Consider the following 27,811-nt stretch of genomic DNA (forward strand, 5'->3'; position numbering starts at 1 on the left):
AGACCCACCCTCATGAGCTCATCTCTGCATAATGAATGGCTGCTGTTACAGGTGAACACACACACAGATAGACGGGGAAACACACACACAGACACACACACACACACACACTCACAACAAATAAGGACAAATAGGTGGTTATGCATGTCTTTGCACACGAGGACACACACAACGCCGGTATATAAGCTCTCTTTCTCTCTGTTTTATGTAAGTGTTTCTTCAGGCAGATTTGATGCTATTGTTGTTCTGTCAAAAGCAGATCTTACAGGGAGGCAGTCATTTCAAAGCAAAAGCAGCACTGACAGGGAACATGTCTTAACTTACACACTGCTTGCACATATAGGCACACATAGAGCTGAGATGAATGAGAAAGAAATTCATTTTCAGGCCTGTTCCTCTGAGAAAACAATTGTCGTGGTTGAGAAGCTGGATCAGTTTTTTTAAAAACCTCCTGGGGATGCACTCGAGTACAATTCTTTATTCTGTGAGGTGAAAATTTTAATATTACCTATACATGGATACCAGCCAGACAGTAAACAGTCCAAAGAGCTCTGTGCACAATACAATGACTCCCAAAGAAAAACAGACTACAAGAGGTTCCACAGCATGTCTTTTATCCTGTCTTCCTTCTCTCACCCCAACCAATCACAGCAGATGGCCCCGCCCCTCCCTGAGCCTGGTTCTGCTGGAGGTTTCTTCCTGTTAAAAGGGAGTTTTTCCTTCCCACTGTCGCCAAAGTGCTTGCTCATAGGGGGTCATATGATTGTTGGGTTTTTCTCTGTATCTATGAAGCGCCTTGAGGCGACTTTTGTTGTGATTTGGCGCTATATAAATAAAATTGAATTGAATTGAATTGAAGAGATACTCTCCTGTATCTGTAATCAGTGAGACTGTGTGCATATATTTATCATAAATATTAAACATATACACATTAAATAGAGAGAGAAAATTTATTTACTGTGTTTTTCTTTCTCTGCCACAGCCTCTGTCGCTGCTGTTTTCATAAAATTGCGACTGTCAGATTTTACCCTTGTATGCCGTTAAAATTTCCTGACAGTCCACCATCTTTCATCTGCAGGTGTATACTTCCATTCATCTTTGTTCCCTTCTTCTTTTCCCTTTCTTACTCTCACTCACAGCGTCTTGTAGTTTGAGCTGCTGAGGCGATAGTGCTTATTAGCCTCCTATAAATCTCTTCTACCTCCCAGTGGGGCCCTAAGTTGTAATTCACAGACACATGTGCCGCATGTTGTTCAGCCGCCAGTCAGTGTCAGCGTCTAAAAGATGATTGATTTTGATGGACAAAGAAGAACCACCGCAGGGATGCTGAGAAGCCGGGATGTAAAATCCAATCACCGATCATCCTTTCGTCACATCAAGGTCAATCACATTAACATTAACCAGGCAGGTGATTTAATAATAATAAAAACATTTGATTTCACATATAACATGTACTCAGTGTGCTCAGTGTGCTGCAAAGGCAAAATGACTACAATTAACGCATACCAATGCCTCCTTCAGAGGATACAAGGGAGGGAAGTTATAAAAGGAAGGATAGACGAGAGATACAAGAAGAGGAAACAGAGGCAGAAAAAGGGAGGAGGAGAGGGTGGAGAGGAGATAAATCTTGTCTCTTATGTTCACAGAGGATTTGTCAAGTGGACATTTATGTGGACGGGTACTGGTCGCGAGTGCAATAATGGCTCCACAGCACGCAGTCTGTAAAGGTTTGTGACTGACAGTGAATCCGTGCACAGTGCCCGAGAATAAGCCTGTAATCTGAGGTATCAGATTCACGTTGCCGGTTAAACGCCATGCCGCGGGTGAATGGGGTCTTTGTGGAGGCGGGTTCATTTGCATGCAGTGATAAACGTTGTTTACACTGGACATACGGCTCTGTGAAGTGGTAGGTAAATGCGGCGGGAATGATAGATTTACTCCCTCACATGGGAGCCAGACGGTTATGTAGTAAGTACACACACACGCACACAGACCAATTCATGCAACAGGTATGCAAACACAAGCCACAAAAAAAAAGAAAACAGATATGCAAACACTCAGACGGATCATTTCATTCAGCAGAGATCGAGCGCACACACAGGTACACGCACACGTGAAACAGTATCCATTCTCCTGGTGATAAATGCCCACTTCTTTCCATTATGGCTGGCGTTCATATTTCCAGCCAATCTGTCAGCATCACGCTCAAACGCTGTTTATTTTCTCCATGTAGATTTGATAAACACATAGATATAAGCTGGAGCGCTCGTGGGTGGAACGGGTGGAGGGGAGGGCAGCTCCGCTGTTTCATTTCAGGATGAGGAATCCGTTCTATAAGCGGACGGGGCAGGCTGCAAGGAGGGAACCGGGAGCCACGTGGGGCCTGAGCCCCATTTATGGTGGGGAAGGTCATTTGTCATCCTCGGGAGGAGACAGACAGGAGTTTGGCGGTGTGGCAACAGGGAGAGAGGTGGAGGTAGGGGTGGTGGACAGGGGCAGCGATTTAAGGCAGTAAATGGGTTTCGGGTCACTGGTATCACACAGTGGACCAGTCACTCAGCTCCATAACTGGACATGGTAGAGGGAACGGGATGGAGTCAGGCACTGTGGATGGTGTGGGGAGGTGCTGGGTGCTCTTTCACCTATCCACAATGCACCTCTACAAACTCCAGGTGGGTGGAAACGGTAGCTCACTCCTCTTTAAAACAGAGTTCCCTTCAATTGACACCAGGCTGGGTTTGTTTGTTTTATAGTAGCCGGTAATATCTTCATAGAGGAGCAGGCCGTGTGGAGGAGGTGCATCTCTCTGATACTTTCATGTCCCATATCTCTCTTTTTCACTCACTTGTTGCTGCTACTGAGCCGTGATGTGAAGGGAACACTGTCTGACAGCCCACCAGCAACCATCCCACCTCCTCGTGTGAAGCACATCCCTCTGTTGGTGGGAGAAATAATATTGAGTTTCTGTGTTTCCCACAGAAACTTGGAGCAGCAGGAAGGTGCAGGAGGTCACATGTTTCCAGCCAGCTACTGCAGCTAGGTTTCTTGTTTTTATGTACATCAGAGCACTTTTATAGTTGATTGGTGGGTTTTTGTCATGAAAGTAACAATGATATTTATCCACTGTTTTCCTGATGAAAACTTCCCCCCATCAATATCAGCCTGTTAAAAGGGGGGTGAGCTTTTTTGAAAGTGAGAATTAGAGTCTTCTAAAGTGTTTTGCACTCCCTCTTTATTCACACTATTAAAAACTGCTTAATTTTATCAGCTTAACTGTTCAATGTCGGGATTTAGAGTAAATTAAAGTTTTTTTGACATGACTTTTCTTATGCTGCTCGAGTTATTTTGAGGTTGTATGTACGACCAAAGCTCTGTCATTCATAGCACTGGGGGTTGGGAAGCAAATCTGTAACCGGAAGGTCGCCGGTTCGATCCCCGGGCTCTCTGTCCTGGTCGTTGGGCAAGACACTTTACCCTACCGCCTACTGGTGTTGGCCAGAGGGGCCGATGGCGCGATATGGCAGCCTCGCTTCTGTCAGTCTGCCCCAGGGCAGCTGTGGCTACAACTGTAGCTGCCTCCACCAGTGTGTGAATGTGAGAGTGAATGAATAATGGTATTGTAAAGCGCTTTGGGTGCCTTGAAAAGCGCTATATAAATCCAATCCATTATTATTATTATTATTAACAAAAGACAACTGTTTTCTTTGATGTTTAAAACTGACACATTTTTCTCTAACGAGGGAACATATTTGCAGTTTAACGGTGCCGACGTGCTTGAGTGGATTCAGATCTAGACTCTGAAGAATGGCTGAAGGGGTGTGATTATATTGTAAATGCAAACAAGTTAGCTGTACTGCTCTCACTCCCACTAAAATACATTTTAGGAACATATGTGCAGATAAACGCACATGCACAGCTGCACAAGCAACACACACACAAGCTGACTCCACTGACAGAGGCCTGATTGGTGTCTCTGTCTCTGGGTGGGCCGACTTAAACTGTCCCCGAGGTCTCGTTCCAGGTAGGGAGACAGACGGGGGTCTGGGTTCTCCCATGTATTTCCCCCGTTTCCCACTCACCCGCTCCTACTGTGACTCTCACAGTGCAAACCCCACCTCTACTCCCTTCACACCAGCACACACACACACTCATGCAACTCATATTCCTCTTCAGCCACACAGCGCCCATGCTTTTTCTCACACTGTACAAGCTGTCTGGGGCTCTGGGTTGAGTGAATTTTGCACTCTGCGCTCGTCCCCAACGCGCCGCCACACATTCCAGCAGCATCCAGGCTTATTATTGGAGAAAATTTATAGGGCTATTTATTTAACTGGATCTGAATGACATCGGTTCTGGATGAGTGGGTTTAGGGCAAACTGCCGGGCCATGTGGTCCAGGGAAAAAAGAGCAGGGGATAAATCAAGTGAATGGGGGGAAGAGAGGTGGTGGGTAGGAAGGTGGGAGATGGATAGGGAGCCAGGGAACTAGAGGAAAAGTGAGAGGAAAAGCCCAGGATACAGGGAGTGGAAGAAGAAGATGAGATTATCAGTAGTAGCTCTACACAGAAGCAAGTGCACGACAAGACTGCATGAAAGGTGATGTGGAGAAAACTTAAATCTGCTTTGCATTCAACCAAAAAACACATGCATGGTGTGATATCACATAGATTCCCTGCACAATGTAACAACGTTATCAGTTCTCATATATTCTGTTCGTCTCTGCAAAAGTAAGAGCGATAGGAAAAGTGCACGTCGAGTCAATTTCCAAAATTATGCAAAAAACTGTCAAGACGAATTTTGTGAAACTTAAACATTTTTAAGTTAAAGCAACACACAGAGCACAATTAACTTTTCCAGATATGGCACTGATGTTGGCTAAAATGTGAGTGACCACCTAGTTTTAACAGGAGTTTTAAAAAGTGGAGTGCAATGATGACACACACTGTAGTCAGTTTTTTGTTTTTTTTTTAACTTGTAAAATCCGGTCTTTAAGTGATGACGTGATGAATCCTGCTCCGGGCCCAAACTACTCTGCGTTTAATAAGGCTTTTGTGTTTAATGCTTTGTATCTTGTTTTGTTTCATCTCAACAAGCTCCTAAAACCAGTCAGTGATCACTGTCGGCCTCTCTCGGGTTTTATTACCGCTAATCATTTTAAAGCTCAGTTTTTAAAACCTTATAATCGGTGTTGGTCAAGTTACTTGAAAAAGGTAATCAGTAACTAATTACCGATTACTTCCCCAAAAGGTAATCCCATTACTTTACTGATTACTTATTTTCAAAAGTAATTAAGTACTTAGTTACTTAGTTACTTTTTAAAAACACGATTTACAACCTGAATAGGTGATAAAGTGATAGATCTTTCAGCCCAATTCTACTTTTTCTACATAATCATCATACAAAATGTAATCAAATGGACAGTCCCTTTTTAAAACTTGTTTTATTAGTTTTAATCTTTTAACTTTATGCATAAAGCAAAAATTTAATTATATGCAACATTCTCTGACTGGAAGAAATTTGTTTAATATTTAAACCTATTTTCTGCACATTCCAGCACATAAAATAAAATATTTTGTGTGTTTACACTCACTCTTTCAAATAGATGCAAGTAAAACACAGCAGAAAATAAATAACATCAAAGACTAGCGGTCCTGTTGCTCTATTTTCACCTATAAAGCAGGAGTGGGGTAGGCGGAGGTTTACCCTGGTGCAGGTGTGCCGCAGCGGTCAGTGGAAGAATCCGCGAGTTTCTCTGTGAGTTTCCCATCACGTTGTAGCTACTCGGTGCTTGCTTTGAAGTTTAGGGGTTTTTTTCGCGGTAAAAAGAAGTTTTCTTCCCACGCACAACGGACACTAATGTTTTTGTCACTTTTTATGGAATCAAACTCAAAGTAAGGTCAGTACTTCCACGCTTTAAACGCTGCACGCTCATACTCTCTCCTGCACTCGATATATGATCCATTGTTGATCTGCACACAGCTGTTGTCACTGTCATGAGACATTCTCGCAAAAAAATCACGGTTTTAGTAACGCAGTAACGCAGCGTTCCTACGGGAAAGTAACGGTAATCTAATTACCGTTTTTGCAATAGTAATCCCTTTACTCGTTACTTGAAAAAACTAATCAGATTACAGTAACGCGTTACTGCCCATCTCTGCTTATAATGTAACTATAGCTCAGCCCATGCAGCAGTATATCAATAACTAACCTCCTATTGTGGATGGATTATCTCTGTTGTTCTCCCAAATTGAGTTCAGTCCGTTTGCAGCATCCTGCCATGTGACTGCATTTGTCCCCAACCTTCGGGAACTCTCACGTTAACTTTTATTGAGTGGAAAAAAGTTAGCAATCACAACTATGTTAGCCAAACTTCATTAACCCTACAAACGTCACTGCTGTTTAGTTCTCTGTCTTCATTTACGTTGGAAGTGATAGTAGAGTTGTACGTCTTAATTTGTTTTGGAACAGCCAGAACATGGTATAGATGGAAACTAGCGAGCTAACTTCCTGCTAACTTCTAACTCCGTTAACTTTAATAAATTCGGTTGTCATGGATGCCTGGATGTTAAACTTTATTGTTACACCTGGTAGAGGTTCATTACAGATGAAAGGATTTAGACAGTTTTTAACTCTCAGTGATGCCGCAGTGATCGTGTGACTCAGGGACCTGCAGCGGAGTTTGGGCCCAGGCATGGCTAATGACGTCAGACTTAAAGACTGGATAGCTTTTAGTAATCTCTGATCCAATACAGCAGCTGTAACAGATCTCTCTGTCTTGTAAAGCAGGATTGGGAGAGTCACTGTAGCCTTCCAGGATTTATTCACCACCCGAGACTCAGTCTTAAAACTGCACTCCATGCACAAAATCTATTCTATTCATTTTTTTCTACACTCAGCTCTTTGTGATGTCATTAAGAGCAAAAATCTGTAATATCACCGTTTCAGGTACAAAGCTCTTCCTTCAAGCACAGAAACTCCAACCACTGGGATGTTCACACCTTTTTGAGGAGAGGGAGCCAAACAGAGGAGCAAGTACAGTAAAAGGTGCTACCAAGGGTACACAGGACCAATGCCCTGTCTCACAGTGTATTATTAGAGTTATCCACTTACATTGTTTGAAGAAAACCTGTATTATATCATTTTGTGTGCTTTGGTTTTGAAGGCAGGTCATTACTACCCCGTTCACCTACTGCTTTACCCCTCCACTCTCCCCCAGTGGTGTGTGACAACTGTAAGTGTAAGTCCCGTGGTGTGTGTGTAGGGTTGTTTGCATTAGGGTGGCCTGAGTAAACAAGACTCAGGTTACCCCTTGAGGCTTCATCATATTATTCATTCCAATTTAAATCTGGAAAAATATCACATGGGTGACGGGAGTAGATTACTTGGTAGCATCAGATCATGTTCGTTTTTAAGTGCGGTGAAGGGCTCAGATCACACGTTGGCATGTGATGAAACTTGACTGCTGAAACCGTGTGAGGCTTCCAACATGTTTGATATGCACTTTAATCATCCATCACATTTGGAAACATGAGACTTTATCTAAAACCACACCGAATCCCATCTTTCACCCTCACTCCACACTCGTGTATTCTCGTTATTGTTATATCATTGTAGCAGCTTTCTTTTTTGCGTGTGCTAATAGCTTGTATGTCTGTTGTGCTCTATAAATAAAGTTGTATTGTATTGTCTGTTAGCAAGATTTCGCATACACACATGTAGAAACCTCAGCCTTAGTCCCAAACACACAAATCCTGGTTCATCAGTTTGAAACAAGAAGATCACCACAGTACCTGACTTACTGCTGAAAATACTTTAATAAAATTGAGGGGATCCAAAGAATAAGTATTACCCCAAATGACCTTAAGGGGGTGCTGCGATATATGTTTAAAAGTAAACTGAAAGATCAAGAGACAGAATGATGAGTGTCATTACTCACAGGTTAGAGGGGCGGGGATTCACAAATGATTTTTCTTCCATTAATCTTTCTGCAATTTAGCGACTGAAAATGTAATAAATGTAATGAATTTGAAAAAAACTGTTCTGAAGTGACTTCCTCATCAGCATGCCAAATAAATTATAATGCTCTGTCTGACATTAACTGATATTAACTGAATCAACAACTTGCTAAGTTAAAAGTTTGAGGTATCATTTATATTTTTTTAATTAAGTTTTTCTGCTAAATCTTCACTTTACTATTGTGTAGCTCAGGAAAAAAGATCAAATTTATGCTAATCTTATTTATTGATTTACTTGTTTGACCAGACTCCTGTACATCACAGGACACGAAGTATATATAGCTAAAACATATCTATGAAAAGAGATGAATCTAAACACCAGGAGGCCATGTTGCTTTGTGCCAGGCAGTATTGATTGAGCCCCCAGCCCTGGAATCGTCCCAGCTTCTAGTGTCCTGACTCGGGCCTTTAAGCATGTTGAACCCGGCTGAAAGCATTCCTTCACTATGAGAGGCTGTAAAAGTGGATATGTAGAAGAAGATGAGTTGGACTGCGTTGTTAGAAGCAGGACCCACCACCCACAAAGCCTGCCACGCTCTCTGCTCTTCTGAAGCCGGCCTTACCTGCTAATTTGTATCAGTAAACAAGCAGCCAACAACTTCAAAGTGTTGACACCAATGAGGCCTGACAGGGGAATGGACTTCTGTTTAAGCATGTGTGCAGGTGTGTGCGTCAATGTGTCTGCATTCACCTACCTATGCTTGGAATTTTTCTTCCAATCCACAGGAATACATTTCAGACCATGCAGTATTTTATTTTAATATGTGCAGGCTTTGTATACATTTTAGCATGAAAATGGTCAAGTAAAAATACTTCAAATTGTCTGTCCACTCACATCAATCTTGCATTTCAAAACATAAATCAGTAAAAAACCAAATGTGTACATCTGTATGTTAAATCATCCATCATTGTAAATGTGTGTATACATGTTTCTGTAGATGGGCCACCACCCACAGAGACATGTCAGGTAAATATTTGGATGGCGGGAGGGGGTAGTGAAGGGTCCAGTGTCCAGAGAGGGCACAAGCTATGAGAAAATATTCCTGGACAGAGACACCTGATCCTGCCTTCGAGGCTGAGCAACATCACTCCACACCCCAAACATACACTTGAACCAGAGGGCCTCTGGTCAAATAACTGTGTCCATACAGTGCTGTGGAAAAATAATGTTTGCCTCCAGTTTTTTGTATATCTGTCAAACTTAAATGGTTCAGATCATTAAACAAATTTTAATATTAGACAAAGACGACCCCAATAAGCACAAAATGCAGTTTTTAAATTATGATTTTGAAAAAGTAATTTCCCCCTAAATCTGATCGTTTTGCGCCTCTCTTGGCAGCAAGAAATCCAGTCAAGTGTTTGTGATAACTGGCAAAAAGACTCCCACATCACTCTGGAGGAATTTTGGCCCATTCTTGTTTGTAGATTTTTTTTAATTCAGGCACATTGTAGGGTTGTTGAGGTTATGCCTTAAACATCTCCAAACCATTCCAACCACTTTGAGTCATTCAGAGGCAGATTTGCTGCCCTGTTTCGGATCATCGTCCTTCTGTGTAACCCAAGAACTGGGCATGAGCTGACGGCTGGACATTCTCCCTCAGGATTTTCTGGTGGAAAACAGAAGTTGTGATTCCATCAACTGCAAAAAGTCGTACAGGTCCTGAAGCACGAAAACAGCCCCAGACCATAACACTACCACCACCATGTTTGACTTTTGGTATGATGCTCTTTATAAAATGCAGATGGGATTGAAACCAGTTAAGTGGTCACCCAAAATACCCATAGGTGTGAATGCGGGAGTGAATGTGAGTGGAAATGGTTGTCTCTGTCCACTCCACATGTTAGACCAGCGACAGACACCCCCACCCACCCCGCAACCCTGAAATAAGCAATGGATGGATTTAAACCTTCCCAAAAAGTTCAACTTCTTTCTTGTCAGTCCACAGAAGACACAGAGTTGATTTCTGAGATCTTTTAGGCTACTCAATCACCAAATCAAACCACGCTTTCCAATTAAATTGTGCTTAATCGCATTTTCTTAATGAAATCACATGATTTCATAAATAAAGTCATCATTTAAAAACTCAATTGTGTATTTAGTTGGGTTGTCTTTGTGTAATATTAAAAACTGTTTGTTAATCTGAAACATTTACAGAGTTTGTTACAAATATGCAAAGAACTAAAGGAGAAATACTTTTAAGCTAAGTATCACAGAAACTTGAATGACAGTTTTTCTGCTAAATCAACAACAAAAATGTGAGCGACTGTTTTCAGGTCTAGTAGGTCTTGTGAGGGTGTAAATGCATGTGTGATGACAGAGCTTGTTTGGGTTTTTTTCCTGGGTTTCTTTTCGACTAGAGGAGCACATGCGTGTAATATTTATATGCCCATAGCACAGCAGCCTCATTGCAGCACGATTTCAAAGCTTCCAGGTAACGTTTCACTTCCAGTTAAGCGGCTGCTTTAATCCAGGTACATTAGGCTCACTGAGTGACAGAGTGATTGCCTTTATTAACGTCAGCACCTCATCAAGCAAGTCCTACTTCTCGCTGTGCCGCAAGGTTTCAGCCCTGATGCCCAAATGCCCACCTCTCCCCCCTGTGACAGGTGCTCTTACACAAGCAAACCACACAGGGGAGCTACTGCTTTTTCCAAGTCCTGTGTTAAAGACGCACACAGACACACACATGCACAGATCACAGTCGCTCACATTGTCCAACCTGCTGCAAGCCGGACCGGCAGTGGAGCGGTGATTTATTTTTGCAGCCAGCAGATGAATAATGTTTTATAAAGTATGCAACATTACATCTGTTTACACTGAATTTAATGAAGGTTCAGTTGAGCCAGAATAAATTACAGCTGTCAAAACAGCAATTAATCAAAAATGCATGTTTCTGAGAAATAATTATTTCATTACTCGTGTTATTGAACAAAGTTTTGGATGTAAAATTAAGATTTGCGTGTGTAAAAATCGGGTTAATACATGAAATTAAAGAAAAGAAAAGAATCTGATATTTGCTGCATTTTATCAACTATTCTTATGTGTTGGGTTTTTTTTACATATTGAGCCTTTTTCGTATTTTATTTTTTTATTTTTTGTTTTTCTTTGTTTGTTTTTTTAAATACCACATCACTCCAAAGGACCGATTTTAACATAATAAAAAAAACAGTTTGATTAATTTTCAACATCAAAGCTTATTAAATTAAAAGTTACATGATTTCTATGTAATTAAAACAACTGTGGAAGGATGTTGCTGGCCTGCAAAAAAATGGTTTTAGTTTACAAATTTACTGAGAGGGGAAATTTAAAAAACAACACAAAGTGAAGAATATTAATGTCCAGCCTTCTTCCTCTTAGTCATATGTAAACACAACTCGGTATCTAGGACAATGATGTCAGATACTGTAAGACACATACAGCAAGTGAGGACATGTTCTCATAAATATCATTACATTCAAACTGGCTGAAAATATGCCAGTCTGTGAGACAATCTGTATGACTGCAGTGAAGATTAATGAGCTAAGAAATCAGACCCAAACAACAGAGCACTTTTTTTTCTTTCTCTTTCCCCACATCGAGCTCACTCCGGTGTTTAGGGCCTCTCACTGAGAGCCACATGGAGCACGTATGATGGGAAAGATTTGTTCTCGCCTGGCTCGACTGTCAGAAGCTCCATCCATGTTGTACAGAGCAGAAGAGAATAAGTGCTCGTGGAAGTAAGGGCGGGGTAAACTGACATCAGTGGTCTTTGAACTGTGGCAGCCTTACTTGTTAAGCAGAACTCTTTATTGTAAAATCAGAAACGTTTCATTGACAAAAGGTTACATTTTCAATCATTTCTGATTGAGGAAATTTTGATTTGATTTGACTGATTTTTGTTTTAGTTTGGTTTTATTATATACTACTTTGCATGGTTTGGAGGCCTTTTTTATTTTCAAACATAAATAATCGAATTAAAAAATAAATACAAAATATAACAACCCAAGTTTTGTTTTATAATGTAAAATTAGATATAAATACATAAATAAATATTAAATTCTCAAATATTTTAAAATGTATATTAATTTGTTTAGTTACATGACTTTAGAGCGTCTCCTGCATATTTAATTTACGGTGTATAATGAAGACTACTTTAAACATGCTTTACACTTGGGATTTAGTGCTACTGTTTTGCGAGTTCTTAATGCTTCGATGAATAAAACAAATGATTAATAAACATTCTGGGTGATGTGTGATCATTCAGTTTTCTTATGAATGATAGTTTAAATGTTAGCATATAGCATTTGTTTAATCGTGTCGCCTATTTTATGCGTATTTTAATAAGAATGTGTGATAAATATTATATATTTTGATAACCTTGATGCGAAAAAAAGGAACAAAAAGGAAAAACAGATGATATTTACTAATATTTTTTGAAGCCTGGTTTGCTGGACCGTAAAATAAATAAAATATGACTTTTAATACTTTTTTGTGAATCCGTGTGAGTAAACATTTTCTAGAACTCCCACACGGGGCTGTAAACAGTGCGTAAATACAAACACGGCCACAAATGTTCGAAACAGCCTGTGTGATTACAATAAACACTGACCGTTGTATATAAATGATACTAAAAACAACATAATCAAATATTATTTTAATTTCAAGCTATGAAACAAAGTACATTTTTCCTCCTTGCTCAGTAAAATAAGAGGGGGAACTTTTTCATTATAGCAGTGCAGCGTAATCTCTGGACCTTTTGTTTTCCTTGGGTTCTCAAATGTTCCTCACCACCACCAGAGCTGGCTAATGGATGCAGATGGAGGAAGTGTTTGACATTATGGACACAGCAGTGCTTGTTTTAGAGGAGCTGGTCATGTGGTCTGCCCTAACAGGCCACACAGTACCCCCTTAATGTGACCCAGACCGCCCAGCCAACTCCAGGGGGCTTCAGGAACTGTCCGCTCTGGGGGGAACTGAGTGTCAGTTTAGCCCCCCAGTGAACACAAGTCAACATGCCTTAATCCCCCTATCACCTAAAGTTACACTTTTGGGTCTGCAATTAGCCAGCCGGCGAAATCTCCCCCCACTCCCTACTGGACTTGCTCTTTCCAAACCCTGACGTGCAGTTCCGTGCTGGTGCTGCGGCCAGCGTGGAGACTCCGGTGCCGGTTTCCATGGCACAGTGCCGGGCCACATGGTCCCTCATCGTTCACTGTCACCGTGCTGTGGAGGAAGAGATCAAAACCAACATGTGGTGGCAGGAAGTGCCTGACAAGATGAATCACTGTAATTAGCATCAAACTGCCCAGCGCCAGCTCTGATTGGCGGAGGCTCGCTCTTGACAGATTCTGCGAGTGACTGGGGGGACAAGACGCAACAGAGCGAGATCTGTGACCTTAAGGCCTGAGATGTGGTTGATGCGAGGGAAACCACCACTGAGCCGAGTCTCTGCAGGTCATTTTACACTGAGCTAAGCTGAATGTAAACATTTTCTAAGATGGGGAAATATTTGCTGCATGGAAGCGGGGGTGGGGATGGGTGGGTGGGTACAATGTCCATTATTAACCGCAGCAGAGCGATGCCAACAGGGATGATGGTGCCCTAAATTCCACTCCGCTTGGGCTCGGCTAAATTTCTGCACATTGTTTACCTCCTCTGCGACTTCCTGCTTCATCTTGGAAGAGGAGCACAGGAAAGGCTGATATTCCCCCATCAACCCAAATCTCCTGTACGCCCAAACAAAAAGCAGCATTGTAGCATATTTTTTTTCCAGTTTCCTCTGTTCTGCATTTCCAGTCGAGGGTGTGGCGTTGGCATTCCTCAAGGTCAAATCTCTGCATGACTCTGCTCCTCTTAATTTCACTGTCAGGGGTTGGCAGGTGTGGGGGCTCTCATGGGCATGTTATCCATTTTCTGCTGCTGGCAAAACGATGATCTTGAACCCGAAGTCACAGAATTAATTGCCGAACTCACTAAACACCTTAACTGTTTTACATCCGAGACATACGAAGGACTCATCATCTTACCAACCCCTGAGGCTGGACCCGTTCTCCACACGAGCCAAGTGAGAGGGAGGAAGGGAGGTGAGGAAAGGGATCGGTCCCCGAAAGGTGGGTTTTGTGGCCACGGAGACTTATTAAATATCCTCTCAGATGAGTTTTTGAAAGAAAAGAAGCAGAGTCTGGCCACCCTGTTGGCTCAGGACCTTAAATACGCTAACACACGTATTAATTTCTGCTAGCAAGGGAACACAGTTGACGATAAACGCATATGCACAGTGAACCTGCCTGCGATGGGGTCTGAAGAGAGGGTCGGGATTCAAGTTCACAAAATCAGCAGAGGCCAGCGAAGAGTGAACAAACCGAGGTGGCTGAGGGAGGACAGATTCCATTCTGGGGGGATACAGAGATGGAAGAAGCGAGGGGCATGAGGTGGTGTTTTGGTGGTGAGGAGGTGGGGGTCTCAGACTCGAGTCCCCCCCCCCCCCCTGCCAGGAACAACAAGCAGGGCTTCTCATATTCAAATAAATACCAAGCCAGTGGGGCGCAAGGAGGGGCGTCAGATAAGGAGGAGGCAAGGGGGCAAGAGCCAGACTGGAGGATGGCTGCTCAGCTACACTGAAGCCTATTTAGGATCACGGGCCGGGCCAGGAGGAGCAAAGCAGGCAGTGACAGATTTATAATGAGCGTAGACTCTGCCCTTCCATTTAATACTAGGCTTAAGACGTATTACAGAGACAAAGGCTGCAGATCCCGCTCAGAGAGAAGAAAGACCTTAATTAATTTGGGGAGATCACGGAGGGCTCCAGGCCCACATCATCGGCTCTTTGTGGCAGGAATGCCAGCTATTTAGTGGAGCTCCAATAGGGCTGCGAGGAGAGGCGAGGTGATGACGACTGGGGCCGCCGTGTAACAGATAGGAAAAGGATACTTTTCAAAAGCTAAAAGCTTCCCAGTTTTAAAACAAAGACGGGAGGGAAAAGAGAAGAAGTGATTTTGAAAAGGGATCTGACTCTGAGCGGCCTCCACCCCCCCACTCCACCCTTCCTATGTCCTACACTCACATTCCAAACTTATTTTTTTGCTTTCTCATTCTCTCTATGAGAATTTCAGTCGATAACAACTCCAGAAAGCAAACTCGGGATAAAAATGCACGAGAACCACGACTAACTAATGCCTTAATTATCTATAGAATCACTCTTGTACATGTTCTCTGCAGGTCCTCACAACAAACTGTATTTAATAGCAATGTAATAGCACCTGAATCATAACTGCCTGCTCCCCCCCTTTCTCCTGCTCACTGTTGCTTGAGGTGTAGTCGGGCCGCAGAGATTCAAAGCTAGCACATACTGACCAGGCTGCAGAGATCCTGCTGAAGGGCACAGTTGGCAGCTGTCAGGCCTGTCTTCTTTAACTCTGGGAAGACATGCGGAGATAGGATCTTCCTTCCCAAAATAAACAAATAGCACTGGCACACATTTTCCCAGACAACTGCAAAGGGGGGAGGGAGAAAGTCAAAACTGTGCTTTTTTTTTTTCTTTGTTTCTATTTAATTTTGCATGCTTGGCAGCTTGGACAAACAGAACGGGAAATGAGGACGTCAACCGTCAGAATCTGTTAAGCGATGCATGTATTCTGTAGGAAGATTTTTTTTAAACACCTGTTAAATTAAGCTGTTCCAAAAACCAATTACCTGCATCCTCTTATTTTCCATGAATATAAACAATAAAGTCTATAGTCTGTTTTTCCAAAGTGTGGGAATATATTCTGGAATTTGCCTGGGACTGAAGGAATCATGATTTTCACCTTTGGTCGGCCACTGAGTTCATTTCCATTGTGTTTTTAGGCTTTTATGATGACCCCAAATACAAAGAAGAACAGGGCTGGACAGGAAAAGCACATTAATATGTCAGCACGGAAATGTGCTCATTTTTTTCCTTCTTTTTTTTAAAACTAAAGCATTCAGTGTAATGTTCCAAGAAAAAAAAAGAAAAGAAAGAGCCCCCCCCCCCCCAAAAAAAAAAAGACAAATAGATTTTCTACCAATTATAAAACATTCACAATAAATTAATTCACATAAGATACGGAAGGAACACGTTTTATTATACTTTGCATGTTATTAGATTACATTTTATGCAATACTGCTTTGGTGGCATATTTCCATTACTGTGCGTCTTTACGCATGGCTGAAAGGCTATTGAAGGATGCGGTAGCTCTGCTAACATCTGGAACACCGCATGAGCGCAAAATTCCGTCGGTATTTAAGCGCCACATTGCGCCATTGTTAAAATCGTAACAATACGATTTTAAATTTGCGTGCACATAATAACGAGTTTATATCAACGATTTTTCTAAATCATTTACTCTTAATGCCAACAGACCGACTCCACGGGGGAAAGGCTTCAAAATATCCAACTAACCACTCAGTGACAGATCCTAGAAACGGACTTACAAATAGCCCAATGAAAAACAAATAATGATGGACATAAGAGAAATATTCATCGCTGTGGTCAAATGTTTGGACTTTTTTTTGCAGTGTAAAAAACTCAAAATGCCAGCTCATTTAGGGGGAAAGGGGGAACTTTTTTTGTTAACCGAACAAGTAAATGGAAGCATTTACAAACTGAAGCAGCCTACAAAATTAGACCATAGCGCTGTAAGAAACTAGAGCGTTTCCATCGACTGAAGACAAACAACATGTCCCTTTTTAATGTTTTACATGAGAGACTTTGTAAAAAATAATAATAATAAATTTCTATCTGATTACTTAACCGAAAAAAGATCGCATTATGATGAGTTATTCCTACAAAGCTTGGGTTATATTATAGCAAAAGAAATTAGTTTAGTTTAGTTTTTTTGTTGGTTTTTTGTTTTTTGTTTTTTGTTTTTTTGTTGTTTTTTGGGGGGGGGGGGGTAATTATTATTATTATTATTATTAGCCCTATTAATAACCATCAGAGTTTCCGGTAGCAAATTATAACATTTACTTGCACTGTTTTTATTGATAAATACGTGTATTTCATATTAACTAACACAAAAATCATAAATTAGAGCATTTTTCTAGAATAAGTTTAATCAACGATTCGCTTGCTTATATTTATTTAACGGGAGTTGAAAATAAATATATTCTATTTCAGTTAAATTAAGTTCATTTTATTTATGTTTAGAACTTTATTTGCGTGAGTTTTCCTTGTCATGATTGGATATGAGGCATTTTTAGTCTTCCCTCCTGCGTAAAGTGCGCCTCTGTGCATTCCCTGAAGCCCCGCGGTGAGCCTGGACACCCCGGGCCTTCTGCTGTCAGCGGTCAGCGGCGTATTTCCTCTCACTCAGTTCTCAATACGCTGAGATTTAGTCTATTATTTAGATAGCACGGAGTTTTATACGTGGAGTCTCCACAGGTCTCAATAGCTTCGGGTAGGATGTGCAAATCATTGTTTTGTTTGTTTGTTTTTTGTGTTTTTGTTTGTTTGTTTGTTTGTTTGTTGTTTGTTTGTTTGTTTGTTTTTATAACCAGCGGAAGATGCTATGATTTATTGTCTGTCAAATAATATGAGCGCGTAAATAATAATTTTATCAGGCTGACTGCGGCACAGACAGCCTAATTAAACATCTCCACGACACACAGGTACAAACATCAGAGGAGATGATAAGCTCTTTTATTTTGAGTGTCTGGGAGAAGCAGAGGGATCGAGCAGGAAGACGCAGAGGAGACAGCGCGCGCCCACATGTCCATGCAGATATCCCGACGACCCAATCACATCTCTGTTTACTAATAACACGAAAATAGCAACCATCGATGCCTTCACGATGGATCTGTGCAATTTAATGAGGCACGGGCAAGAGGTTGTGGTTTGGTGATTTGTCATGTTACCACAAACAGGACATACAGGACCACACAGACCTCTCCTACTGGAGGAACAGAAGCCAGCGGTTCTCTTGTAGGAGACCATCAGGAAGACCACCGACAACATAAATATGTGCGGTGTGTGAGTGACTGATTGCCCAAACGTGTAGAAGCACTGTCGCTGAGACAGAAGTACAATCACACCATCCTAGTGTTGGAAAATTGTTATCGGAAAACTTTTGCGCGAATATTCTTGTGCGTCAAGACGCACGGCAACTGGCTTACCTTCTGTTGGCTTCTGTCACATTTGGAGGTTAACAACGGCAGATCAGGTAAATAATAGGACCGAAGCAAGTGCAAACATATTTTTAAATTATTAAAAAAAATACAACCTATGATTTGAATTTAAAGTGGCACTCATCACCGTTTCAAAGTAAGCATATCCTGTATTAATGAGAGGAAAAACTGGAGCGCAGTCTAAACCATAAATGCGTTTTGCGGTGCATTAATTAGCCACAATAAAATTTTGAAATAAAGAGTTCCAGGTGAAAATGTCGAATTACTCCGCGTCAGCAGAGCCAACTTGCGTAAAATTCAAAGTTCACTTAGCTCTTTCTTACAGAAAAAAATTATTAAATTCACGTGTTTTTATTTGTATCAAGAGAACTTTCAAGCCAAACACCAAAGTAAAATGTTTGAATGTCGGTTCAGGAACTTTCATATCACCAAATCCAAGAATGGCCTTTAATTTCCACAACGAGCCTACAATTCTAAATTCATTCAGATGCTTTGTTACAGCACTTAGTCCCTAATTTGGCATCGGTAGAAAATATCGTTTCCTTCGTGGTCTTTTCAGTAAAAAATGACTCCGGGTTGAGTAAAAGTGATTTTATCCTCAGAGATCAACAGCACCTTACCTGATGTCACATATTCCTGTTCTGCATCCATCAGCCAGTGGGCCGAGAAATGCTGTTCGGGCCTGCATCCTCTAATCAGTGAGAGCTGTTTGCCGGAGCTGTTTACATACTTTGCTCACTTTGTCTAGATGTCAGCTTTGCACCATATGAGCTAAACTCTTCGTGACAGAGTCTGCAGACTCTATCAGAGAGTACAGAGTAAAAAGGCCTAAAGAGTCCAAACACAAAGCTCCGTTTAACTCCATAAAAACGCATAAAGCCGCTTAAAATCAACACAAAACAAAGCGAAAACTACAAAACTCTGGTCAGCCTGGCTGCCTTTTTATGTTCATCAGCGTTAAAATCTTGTTTTGTTGTTGTTAACATAAAGTTTGCAGGTATGTTTATTTTTTTCCACGATGCAAAAATGAGTTTATCTCTTTCTCACAGGCAAAATAAAAATCCCAATTTCCGTCGCCCTGAAGCTTCAAATTCAGCATTTTATTCACTCAAGCAAGATTTTGCTATGCCTTTATTTTGGGTTGCTGGTCTGAATATTCCCGTATTGGGCGAATAAATTATTATTATTATTATTATTATTATTATTATTATTATTATTATTATTATTATTATTATTATATCTTCAGGCTCACATTTTACTGGGTCCGCTGTGCCTCGGCTGAGCGAATTCCGACACAGTCTCTTCCCATTTCGCTGAGCTTCTGTATTTTGTCTGTTATCACCTAACTATTTACAAAGGAGGCTTCCGACTTGGCAATGATGAAGTGAGCCGGTATCGATGGCATCATATCAGATTTAAAAAAAAAAAAAAAAAAACTGCCGGGAGGAATACATCATGTGGGTGATGGTTTACAATATTTTGACAGCGATCAATGCTAAATCAATCAACCAATTCGATTTATTTCTATCTATCTATCTATCTATCTATCTATCTATCTATCTATCTAGGAGGGGTTTATTTATGCTCCCTGCCTCCCATGGAGAAACATCCAAAACAAATAGGCCTAATCCTCTAACTGCTTTATCCCATTAGAACCCCGCTGCTGCTTTCACGCTTAATTCACTGACTCCAGTGTAAATTAAACTCTATCCGGTCGCTATCGCACCAGCTTCCAGCAAAACACATCTTGAGTCGCTGCACATTAAAGTTGAACCTCGATAAGCTGAGAACCAACAAAGCGAGACTGAAGGCGGGAGGTGGAGAGGTCAAGTCCAACTCCAGCCTGAAATGCCACGTGTGTATGCTTCTCTTTTTAACTGACTGCAAGGGTGCTGTTTCTGCGAGTCTGTGTCGTGTATATTCAGGTGTGTCTGACACGAAACTAATTGAATGTGATGGCTTTTGGGGAAAAATGTGTGCACACAGGGGCTGGACACTCCTCAAAAGTCAAAAGTGCATCTGCATTCTGACTGGTTTCCATCTCTGCGCCTCTCAGATAAATAATTGCTTGGATTAAAACATATTCTCGTTATATTCTGAGTTTTTTTTCTTCGTTCTTTCTTTCCTTTCTTTTTTTTTTTTTTTGACTCACTAAACGTTCAAAGCATCTGAGAAAGAAGTCAGATGTGTGGGTTACTTGATATTTATTTTTGTCTCCATATTTCTTTTTTTTTTTTAAAGAAAACTGCATTTTGGGTCTGAATCCTCGCACAAAGCACTCATCAGATTTGGAGCTGTTATTGCCCCTCGTGCTCCACGCAAACTCTCGAGAAAACTAAATATGCGCACGCCGGCACATACGCGTAATTTACTGGAAAAGTGGCGCTCTTTAAAGACGGGACACTGCGGTGACGTTGGAGTCGAATCCAAATGACTGACAAGGTCTTATTGAAATAAAACATCGAGTGTAGAGCGCGCACACTTTTTTTTTCCTACAGTGATGCAGGGGAGGCGTGGATCTCGCTCACTTTTGACATTCTCGCAGCAGTAGTAGCTTCTCCTCAAGGCAGGACTCAGATGACACCACCCCGCCAGCGATCGGAGGAGAAACAGGGGAAGCTCTCGCTCTCTCGCTTCTAAGCGGATGAACTATGCTTTGACACCAGGACGCGTTTAGGGGTTCGTCACGCGAATCGGAGCATCGCCAGGCTTTTTGGCGTCTTCCCTGTAATCGTGGGAAAAACTTCATAAGAACCCACGGAGAGCCAGTGGCGGAATGTGAGAAACCACCCCCCAAATTTTAGCGCATGTTCCTCTCCATTGTGCACAGACTTCTCCTGCTTTCTGCGCGGTTGGAAAGCGGGGGGAAAGGAGGAGGAGGGACGGCTTTTAACGACTCGATCTCTTGCCTATGGACGACGGCGGTCCCCTCTCTCCAAAGGCAAATGCTTTCAGTATTGCCTCTCTGATTTCGGCTGCAGAGCAAACAGGAAACGCAGCGTTTGAAAAACACGGCACCGGCCTGGACAAGCCAGACCTGCATAACCACAGTTCCTTTAAAATGCACTACAGCACTGTCACGCGGGAAATGGAAGGTAATTGTGTTTGCTGATGTAGCATGTGTACGTCTCACCCGAAATTCTCCCCCTAGCAACTTTGCGTTTGCCTGATTCTCCGACGTTTTTGAAATGCGCAAAACCGCGCACGAGTGCGTTGTTTTGGAAAGTATAGAAGGAAATTACAGCTTTGTTTTCTTCTTTTAAGTGTCACAGAGTTGAGCCACTGTGAAAAAAAATTCTGCAGATTTTAATCGCCGTGTTCACCATCACTGAGGAGAAGTCTGGAAACAAAACAGTCAGAATGTGGGTGGGGGGGGGGGGGGGGGGTTTCAAACGTGCCAAAATCCCAAAGTGGTGTACCAAGAAACAACTTTAATTCGTGGACAGAATCACATACATTCAGCATGAAGCCAAGAGGAGGAGTGTTTACACGGGCGCCCCGTGCGTAATGGTAAAAACAGACTATAATAATCATACCCAGCTTGGAGGGGAGTGGGGGGCTGTAGATCCATCCCATGCGTCTATTTGTCCATCAGGAGAGGGCTGCAGTCACCTGCTGCCTGTTTGTTTGTTCATGCAAATCAATGTGTGTTTACCTTGTAGAGCGTTTGCACTCCCCTCTGCCTGGCACATCCTCCATTGTTTGTTAACGGGGGTGATGTGGGCGATATCCTTATCCAAAAGTTAAATGGGTGCCGGAAAAGCCATTAAAAAGGGGCGCACTTCTCTGTCAATCAGTCTGGTTGCAAGGCGAAGAAAAGGCACATTACCTGCAGTTCCTTATCTAAATAGAAATAAGAACCGGTTTTATCGCAAAGGGGAGGCCCTCTGCGTCAGATAAGAGAGGAGACTGGTGTGCAGTGTTAACACACTGCAGCAGCGCACAACAGAGGCCGCTCACAGCGCGATCGATCACGAGCGAAAACCAATTCATGCGCGCTCCGAGTTAGTTTCCTCGAATAGTTCGGAGATTCTACGGGATCCGCACCGCTTTTTGGGGAAAACTTTTCTTTTCTTTGCTTTTCGGAGGTCTCCTATTTTAGATCAGGCAGCCCGTAGTATGCTGGCAGTGGATGAAACCTCCGGGACTGCCGAACAGCCGAGACGGAAACTTTTTAAACCGAAACGAGTGCATTTGTGCTTGACGCTTTCCTCTGGGGATCGCTGAATCCTGCTTCTGTTTTTCACTCTCTGTGTTATAATCGACTTGAAGTGAAAGGCATATTTAGTAAAATCTAGTTTTCTGGGATGATTTCAGCCATATCCAGTCCGTGGCTGACGCAGCTGTCCCATTTTTGCGATGTTGCAGCCTTCACGACGAGCAGCCTGAGCAGCCTCAACACGCCGGGGGGCTACCACCTCTCTCCCTCCCCCGGGGACCCCTACAGTCAGCATGAGTCCCATTTCGAGCCCTGCCCGGCCGCCCAACACAACTACAACTATCCGGGATCCAACCAGGGCCAGGCCCCGTCGAACGACAACGGGACCGCCAATTGCTCCTCATCGTCCTCAAACTCTACGCCGAACAGCAAATCTATAGTGAAGAAGAACCCGAAAGTTGCCAACATTAACGTTCAGTTGGAGATGAAAGCTTTATGGGATGAATTTAACCAGCTAGGCACGGAGATGATCGTCACCAAGGCCGGCAGGTGAGTACCCATTACACACAGGCCAGAGGCGCTGCAGTTATTTTTCTCCTCATGCAGACTCGAAAAATAATATAGGACAGAATACTTTAATATATACTGTAACATCTGAGCAAAGAACCAAACCGGGAAAGGATAAGCAACTACTTTATTTTTTCTGCGAATGTCTGTGCAGATTAGCAACTGTAAGTATAGACTAGAAAATAAAGTTATATCATTTAATAAAAACAATTTCATTACGAAAATACTCCATATTTTTTTACTCTTGCTATTTAGTCATATATATAATTTCCTATTTTAAATAACGTCATGGGCTCAGTCAGCTGACGCAAAACATCACTTTGTGCCATGCACATGAAGGCCTGTGATGTTTTTCAAATAATATTCAGCGGACTTTTAACACGTGTCTCTGTCCATCAAATCATACTGCTTTAGAATTTTTTTTCTTCTCTCTCTTCGGTTTTTTAAAACAAACAACGCGCTTTAAGCTTCTGGAGATGTTTTAAAAACAAGGTCAAATTGTGTGTGTGTGTGTGTGTGTGTGTGTGTGTGTGTGTGTGTGTGTGTGTGTGTGTGTGTGTGTGTGCAGGCTGTAAACACCATGTTGATCTCATCCAGTTGCGTTTTATAGATCTAATAAGGATAAGTGTGACTCTCCTGGGCTTCTTCGCCCTCATCCTGCCCCAATTTTACGCACCGCTGTTATAAAAAAAAACATTGTGGTCTTTAATTTATGAGTCTTTACATGTAGGATCAGATCCTACAAGCCGATTACAGTGGTTTCTTTTCTTTTCTTCTCTTTTTTTCTTCGATTTCACAATTATGAAAGCGCCGCTCCACACGCTCAGTTTTGGTTGCATTTAATGGACTAAAATCTATTGGATTTGGTTATTAATAAAATACAATATGATCATTTATTAAAATGTGCTCTAAAAACACGTCATTCTTCTTGTCTCTTTAGGCAAAACACATTTCTGCTGACCTCTGACCCCTAGGAAGAGCCGATAATGTTCCACATTAACATTCATCATGCTAACCATGCTTCCTATTTTATTAAAAAACACACACATCTATGTAAAGTGGCATGACATAATTGCTCAAATCCTAAAAGTGTGGGTTGAGTTTCCACGCCGTGCACTGCGTGACAGGAGAAAGGAGATCTGCAGCACAGCACTTTAAAAGCTCCTTCAGCCTCACCTAGCCACAACACTGACGTTAATTGAGCGTTGATTTTAGGATCCCTTTCACTGACTCGGCGGATTACTCAACTTTCGGCTCATGTTCTTGGAGGATATGGATCTCTCTTACATAGTAACCCGTGTAGTGCAAGGGGAGAAAACAGTGCAGGGGGCAGAGCGTAGACTAAAACGCAGAGCAAAACGCCCAAAAGGGATTCGGCCTATTTTCTGCTGTCAACCTAATCAGTGGATCAGTATGCAGGAGTGTTCTTGTTATTGCTTGCAGATTCAATTCTATATTGATATAATAATAATAATAATATATTTCTATATATACATATATTTATTTATTTATTTGTCCTATAGTCAAGATGATGGAAAGTTCAAAAACTCAAAACTGTACTCTGTAAAAAGCACGCGACGCTTATGAGCACGTGTGTATTCACATGTGATTTCATCTTCATGTTTCTGGAATTCATCAAAAAAACCAGGAGAGAAGTTACAGCCAGAAGTTACAACCGCGCAGCTAAATGGCAACAAACGCAAAGTTCCGTTGAGACGAGGGAGACTTTTTATCCCGTTACGCACGGGCTAAATCACGTCATTTCCAAGAGCTTAAAAACCTTGTTGTAGCCTCGAGCTCGGGCAAAAATAAGCTCTTTCTGCAAACTGCACACTTTAAAAAAACACACACACTTGTTCATAATCATTTGTTTTCTTACACTAACTCACCGTCCACACACACACATAGTTTAGTTTTAGAAAAATAGCGCGTAAAGCATTAAAAAGCCGCTTTAAAGCTGCTGCTTTTTAACAGTCGCCCCGTGTTTTTTTTTCCTCTGTCAGGAGAATGTTTCCAACTTTCCAAGTGAAAATATTTGGGATGGATCCCATGGCAGACTACATGCTCCTGATGGACTTCCTGCCTGTAGATGACAAACGTTACAGGTAACTTTTCATGTGTCTTCAGACAAGTAAAACACCGCTTTCAGTCAGCACCGGACTGGAAAAAATTGTGCTTGTCTTGGTTTTTTAAGACCCACCCTGGGGTATCGAGCAAAATGAGAATAAAAAAATGGAAAACACAACTTAAGAACTTACCAATGAGCCACATCATTTTCAACAATTATCCACGTTATACTGCAAACATGTTGGTGACTAAATACTGACATTAACGATCAATTAAGTGTCTTATTTTCCCCTTTATCTTAAAGCGTTTGATAGCGTTACGTAGCGTCGTTACTTCTTCATACACGCCAACACATGCATAGACATTTTGCATGCCTAAGCCAGCAACTTCTAACCTTGTGTCTTAATTTCCTTTTATGGCCCTCCTAGGTATGCTTTCCACAGCTCGTCGTGGCTGGTGGCAGGCAAAGCTGATCCCGCCACACCGGGCAGGGTCCATTACCACCCAGACTCTCCGGCCAAAGGCGCACAGTGGATGAAGCAGATCGTCTCATTTGATAAACTAAAGTTAACTAACAACCTTCTGGATGACAACGGACATGTGAGTACAAAACTGGAATTAAATGAGTGCTCAAGAGGCCCAAGCTTGGCCAGAAAAATCACACAGCGAGCGGATGCTTTGTCCTCATGAGTTCTCGTTAAATTATAAAGTGTTAGTTGTACCAACGACTTCCCCACTAGGAAAATCATTTAAGAAAAATATAAAACCGTTTATTTGATTACAGTGATAGTATAGATGATGGCCTGTTTGATTAATTAGAGAGCATAATTTAACATAAAATCACATTTCCACATTAAGCGGTCAAAATACAAAAAAATCAAAAGAATTGTTGTATTTATGTATTTATTTTAAATCCCGATAATAATAATAATAAGAAGAAGAAGAAGAAGAATAAGAATACAGAGAGATACATTTTCTTCCCCTAAAACTGATCGATATAAGTTATTTTGTAGTAGTTAAAAAACGATATTTTCTCTAAAACTTCTATTTTGCCAAAAGCTTATTTTCTGTCCTCAAACACGGCACCGCACACGAGGCTTTCCTCCAAAAATTCCTGAAAGGAAGTGGAATATTTCACCTCTGGAAATTATTTCAAACCCTCCTGCTTGATCTTCCACCGCCCTTCCTTCTCTTTGCATTAGATGTAAAATCAGGAGAATTTGGGGGACTTAAGCAAATACTGAAAAACGATGATCTGTAACAGATCGAGTGTCCCGAGGAGTCACCGGAAAGTTAGTTTTCTTCTGTTATTGCCTAATCGGTGTTTAAATGAGAGCCATCCACATGATATATTCTCAGTCGGCCCTTAAATATTTACAGTATTACTGTTTAGCTAGAACTGTATCTGCATGCCAACGGATTTTAAGGGGCTCCCTCGAGGTGTTGTGTTATTATATTACCAAATTTGCTCATACAATCGTGGAGATGGCCGACGCGGTAAAAAACGTTTCATAGATCGAACCCGGGTCTCATTTGGTCTTGACCACGTTTTACTTTATTCCAGTGCAATTTAAATTAACGTTGTCGATTATTTATTTAATTATTCATTAAATCTCTTGTCAGTGATCATTTTCGATCGCATGTTTTGTTTTGGGTTTTTTCTGAAGATGCGATCAAAGATGATCTTTTTGTACACTTTAAGTCGACGGTCCTTGAGCAGGCTTGCTTTGCTTTTATTTTACAGATCATTCTGAACTCCATGCACCGCTACCAGCCCAGGTTTCATGTGGTTTATGTGGATCCCCGGAAGGACAGCGAGAAATACGCAGAGGAGAATTACAAAACCTTTGTTTTTGAGGAAACCCGCTTCACAGCGGTCACAGCGTACCAGAACCACAGGGTAAGCGGCTTTTATGACCCTCCATCTAAATTCAAATACGGTCTGTCGCGCAAGAGAAGCCAGCAACTAAACGCACACAGAAACCGTGTGTTGTTCAAACGTGATGAGCGCAGTACAGTTATGCCATGAATAACGTATCAGCCCAGAGAGGTAATGTAACGTGTTGCGTTAAACCGAATTCAGTAACTAAAGACTTTAAAATGTGTATTTTTAACTACTGTTTAATCGAGGCTGTTTTATGCGTTTGCGTAAAAAAATAAAAATAATTCCGCTTTTTTCGCCCAAACGTTGCCTCTGCTCTGTGAGCTCAGCTTGCCCCCCATCCCTGCGTGCTCCCTGCTCTGTTTTCCATCAGTCCCCGTGTCTGTTTAGATTCAAACATCAGTGCGCTCATCGCTTATTTGGAGCGACTCATAAAGACGATAGAAGGAACCTGGCTTCAGTTTTCCTTTCAGCTATTTACACCGAATCCAAGTGTGTGGGAGCCGCTGCGTGACGGTGATTAATAGTCCCGTTAGCTCACGGAGATAGGACACGGACTAAAAACAAGCCGCTTCTGTTTTGATGCTGAATGTTTATGGCAAATGCTAAATAAATTACTTTTACGCACGAAGGCGCTCTGCGTCTTTTTGTAAGGATTCTTACTTCCATATAAAATGTAAATTGAGCTGAAATTAAAAAAAAATGCACATACATTTAACATGAAATATAATAAAATTATATGATGATGATCATTATGATAAGAAAGTTATTAAAGTGATATTAAAAATAATAACTGACACTTTTCTTACCCCACATGGAAACCTGTCCGCATATGACATTATATACAATAATATAATAATAATAATAATAATACATACAATAATAATAATAATAATAGTAATAAAAGTAATGATAATAATAAATGAAATATACATGATACTGTAGCCATCAAACCTTCATTTAAGACAGCTGTGTGTGTTATTATGACAGAGTGTTCTG

General features: G+C 41.6%; 1 protein-coding gene and 1 long non-coding RNA gene across 15 annotated transcripts in view; one reads left to right on the forward strand and one right to left on the reverse strand.

Moving 5' to 3' along the window:
* Positions 1-22,461, reverse strand: part of LOC146507326 (uncharacterized) — a 79,588-nt gene extending 57,127 nt beyond the window's left edge. Inside the window, exon 1 of the long non-coding RNA XR_014877402.1 lies at positions 21,793-22,461. This is a non-coding gene — a long non-coding RNA (uncharacterized LOC146507326). The remainder of the gene's footprint in view (positions 1-21,792) is intronic.
* tbx1 (T-box transcription factor 1) overlaps positions 20,519-27,811 on the forward strand; it is a 36,091-nt gene continuing 28,798 nt past the window's right edge. For 13 of the 14 annotated variants that reach the window (XM_085181598.1, XM_085181595.1, XM_085181596.1 and 10 more), the window contains exons 1-5: positions 20,519-21,232; positions 22,455-22,845; positions 24,867-24,968; positions 25,359-25,530; positions 26,675-26,830. In XM_085181598.1, the coding sequence (XP_085037724.1) occupies positions 21,049-21,232; positions 22,455-22,845; positions 24,867-24,968; positions 25,359-25,530; positions 26,675-26,830 (1,005 nt within the window). In that variant the 5' untranslated portion in view covers positions 20,519-21,048. The remainder of the gene's footprint in view (positions 21,233-22,454; positions 22,846-24,866; positions 24,969-25,358; positions 25,531-26,674; positions 26,831-27,811) is intronic. The other variant, XM_085181609.1, reaches the window with a different exon arrangement.

Source organism: Neolamprologus multifasciatus, chromosome 12 (genome assembly GCF_963576455.1).
Source record: "Neolamprologus multifasciatus chromosome 12, fNeoMul1.2, whole genome shotgun sequence".
Lineage (NCBI taxonomy): Eukaryota > Metazoa > Chordata > Actinopteri > Cichliformes > Cichlidae > Neolamprologus > Neolamprologus multifasciatus.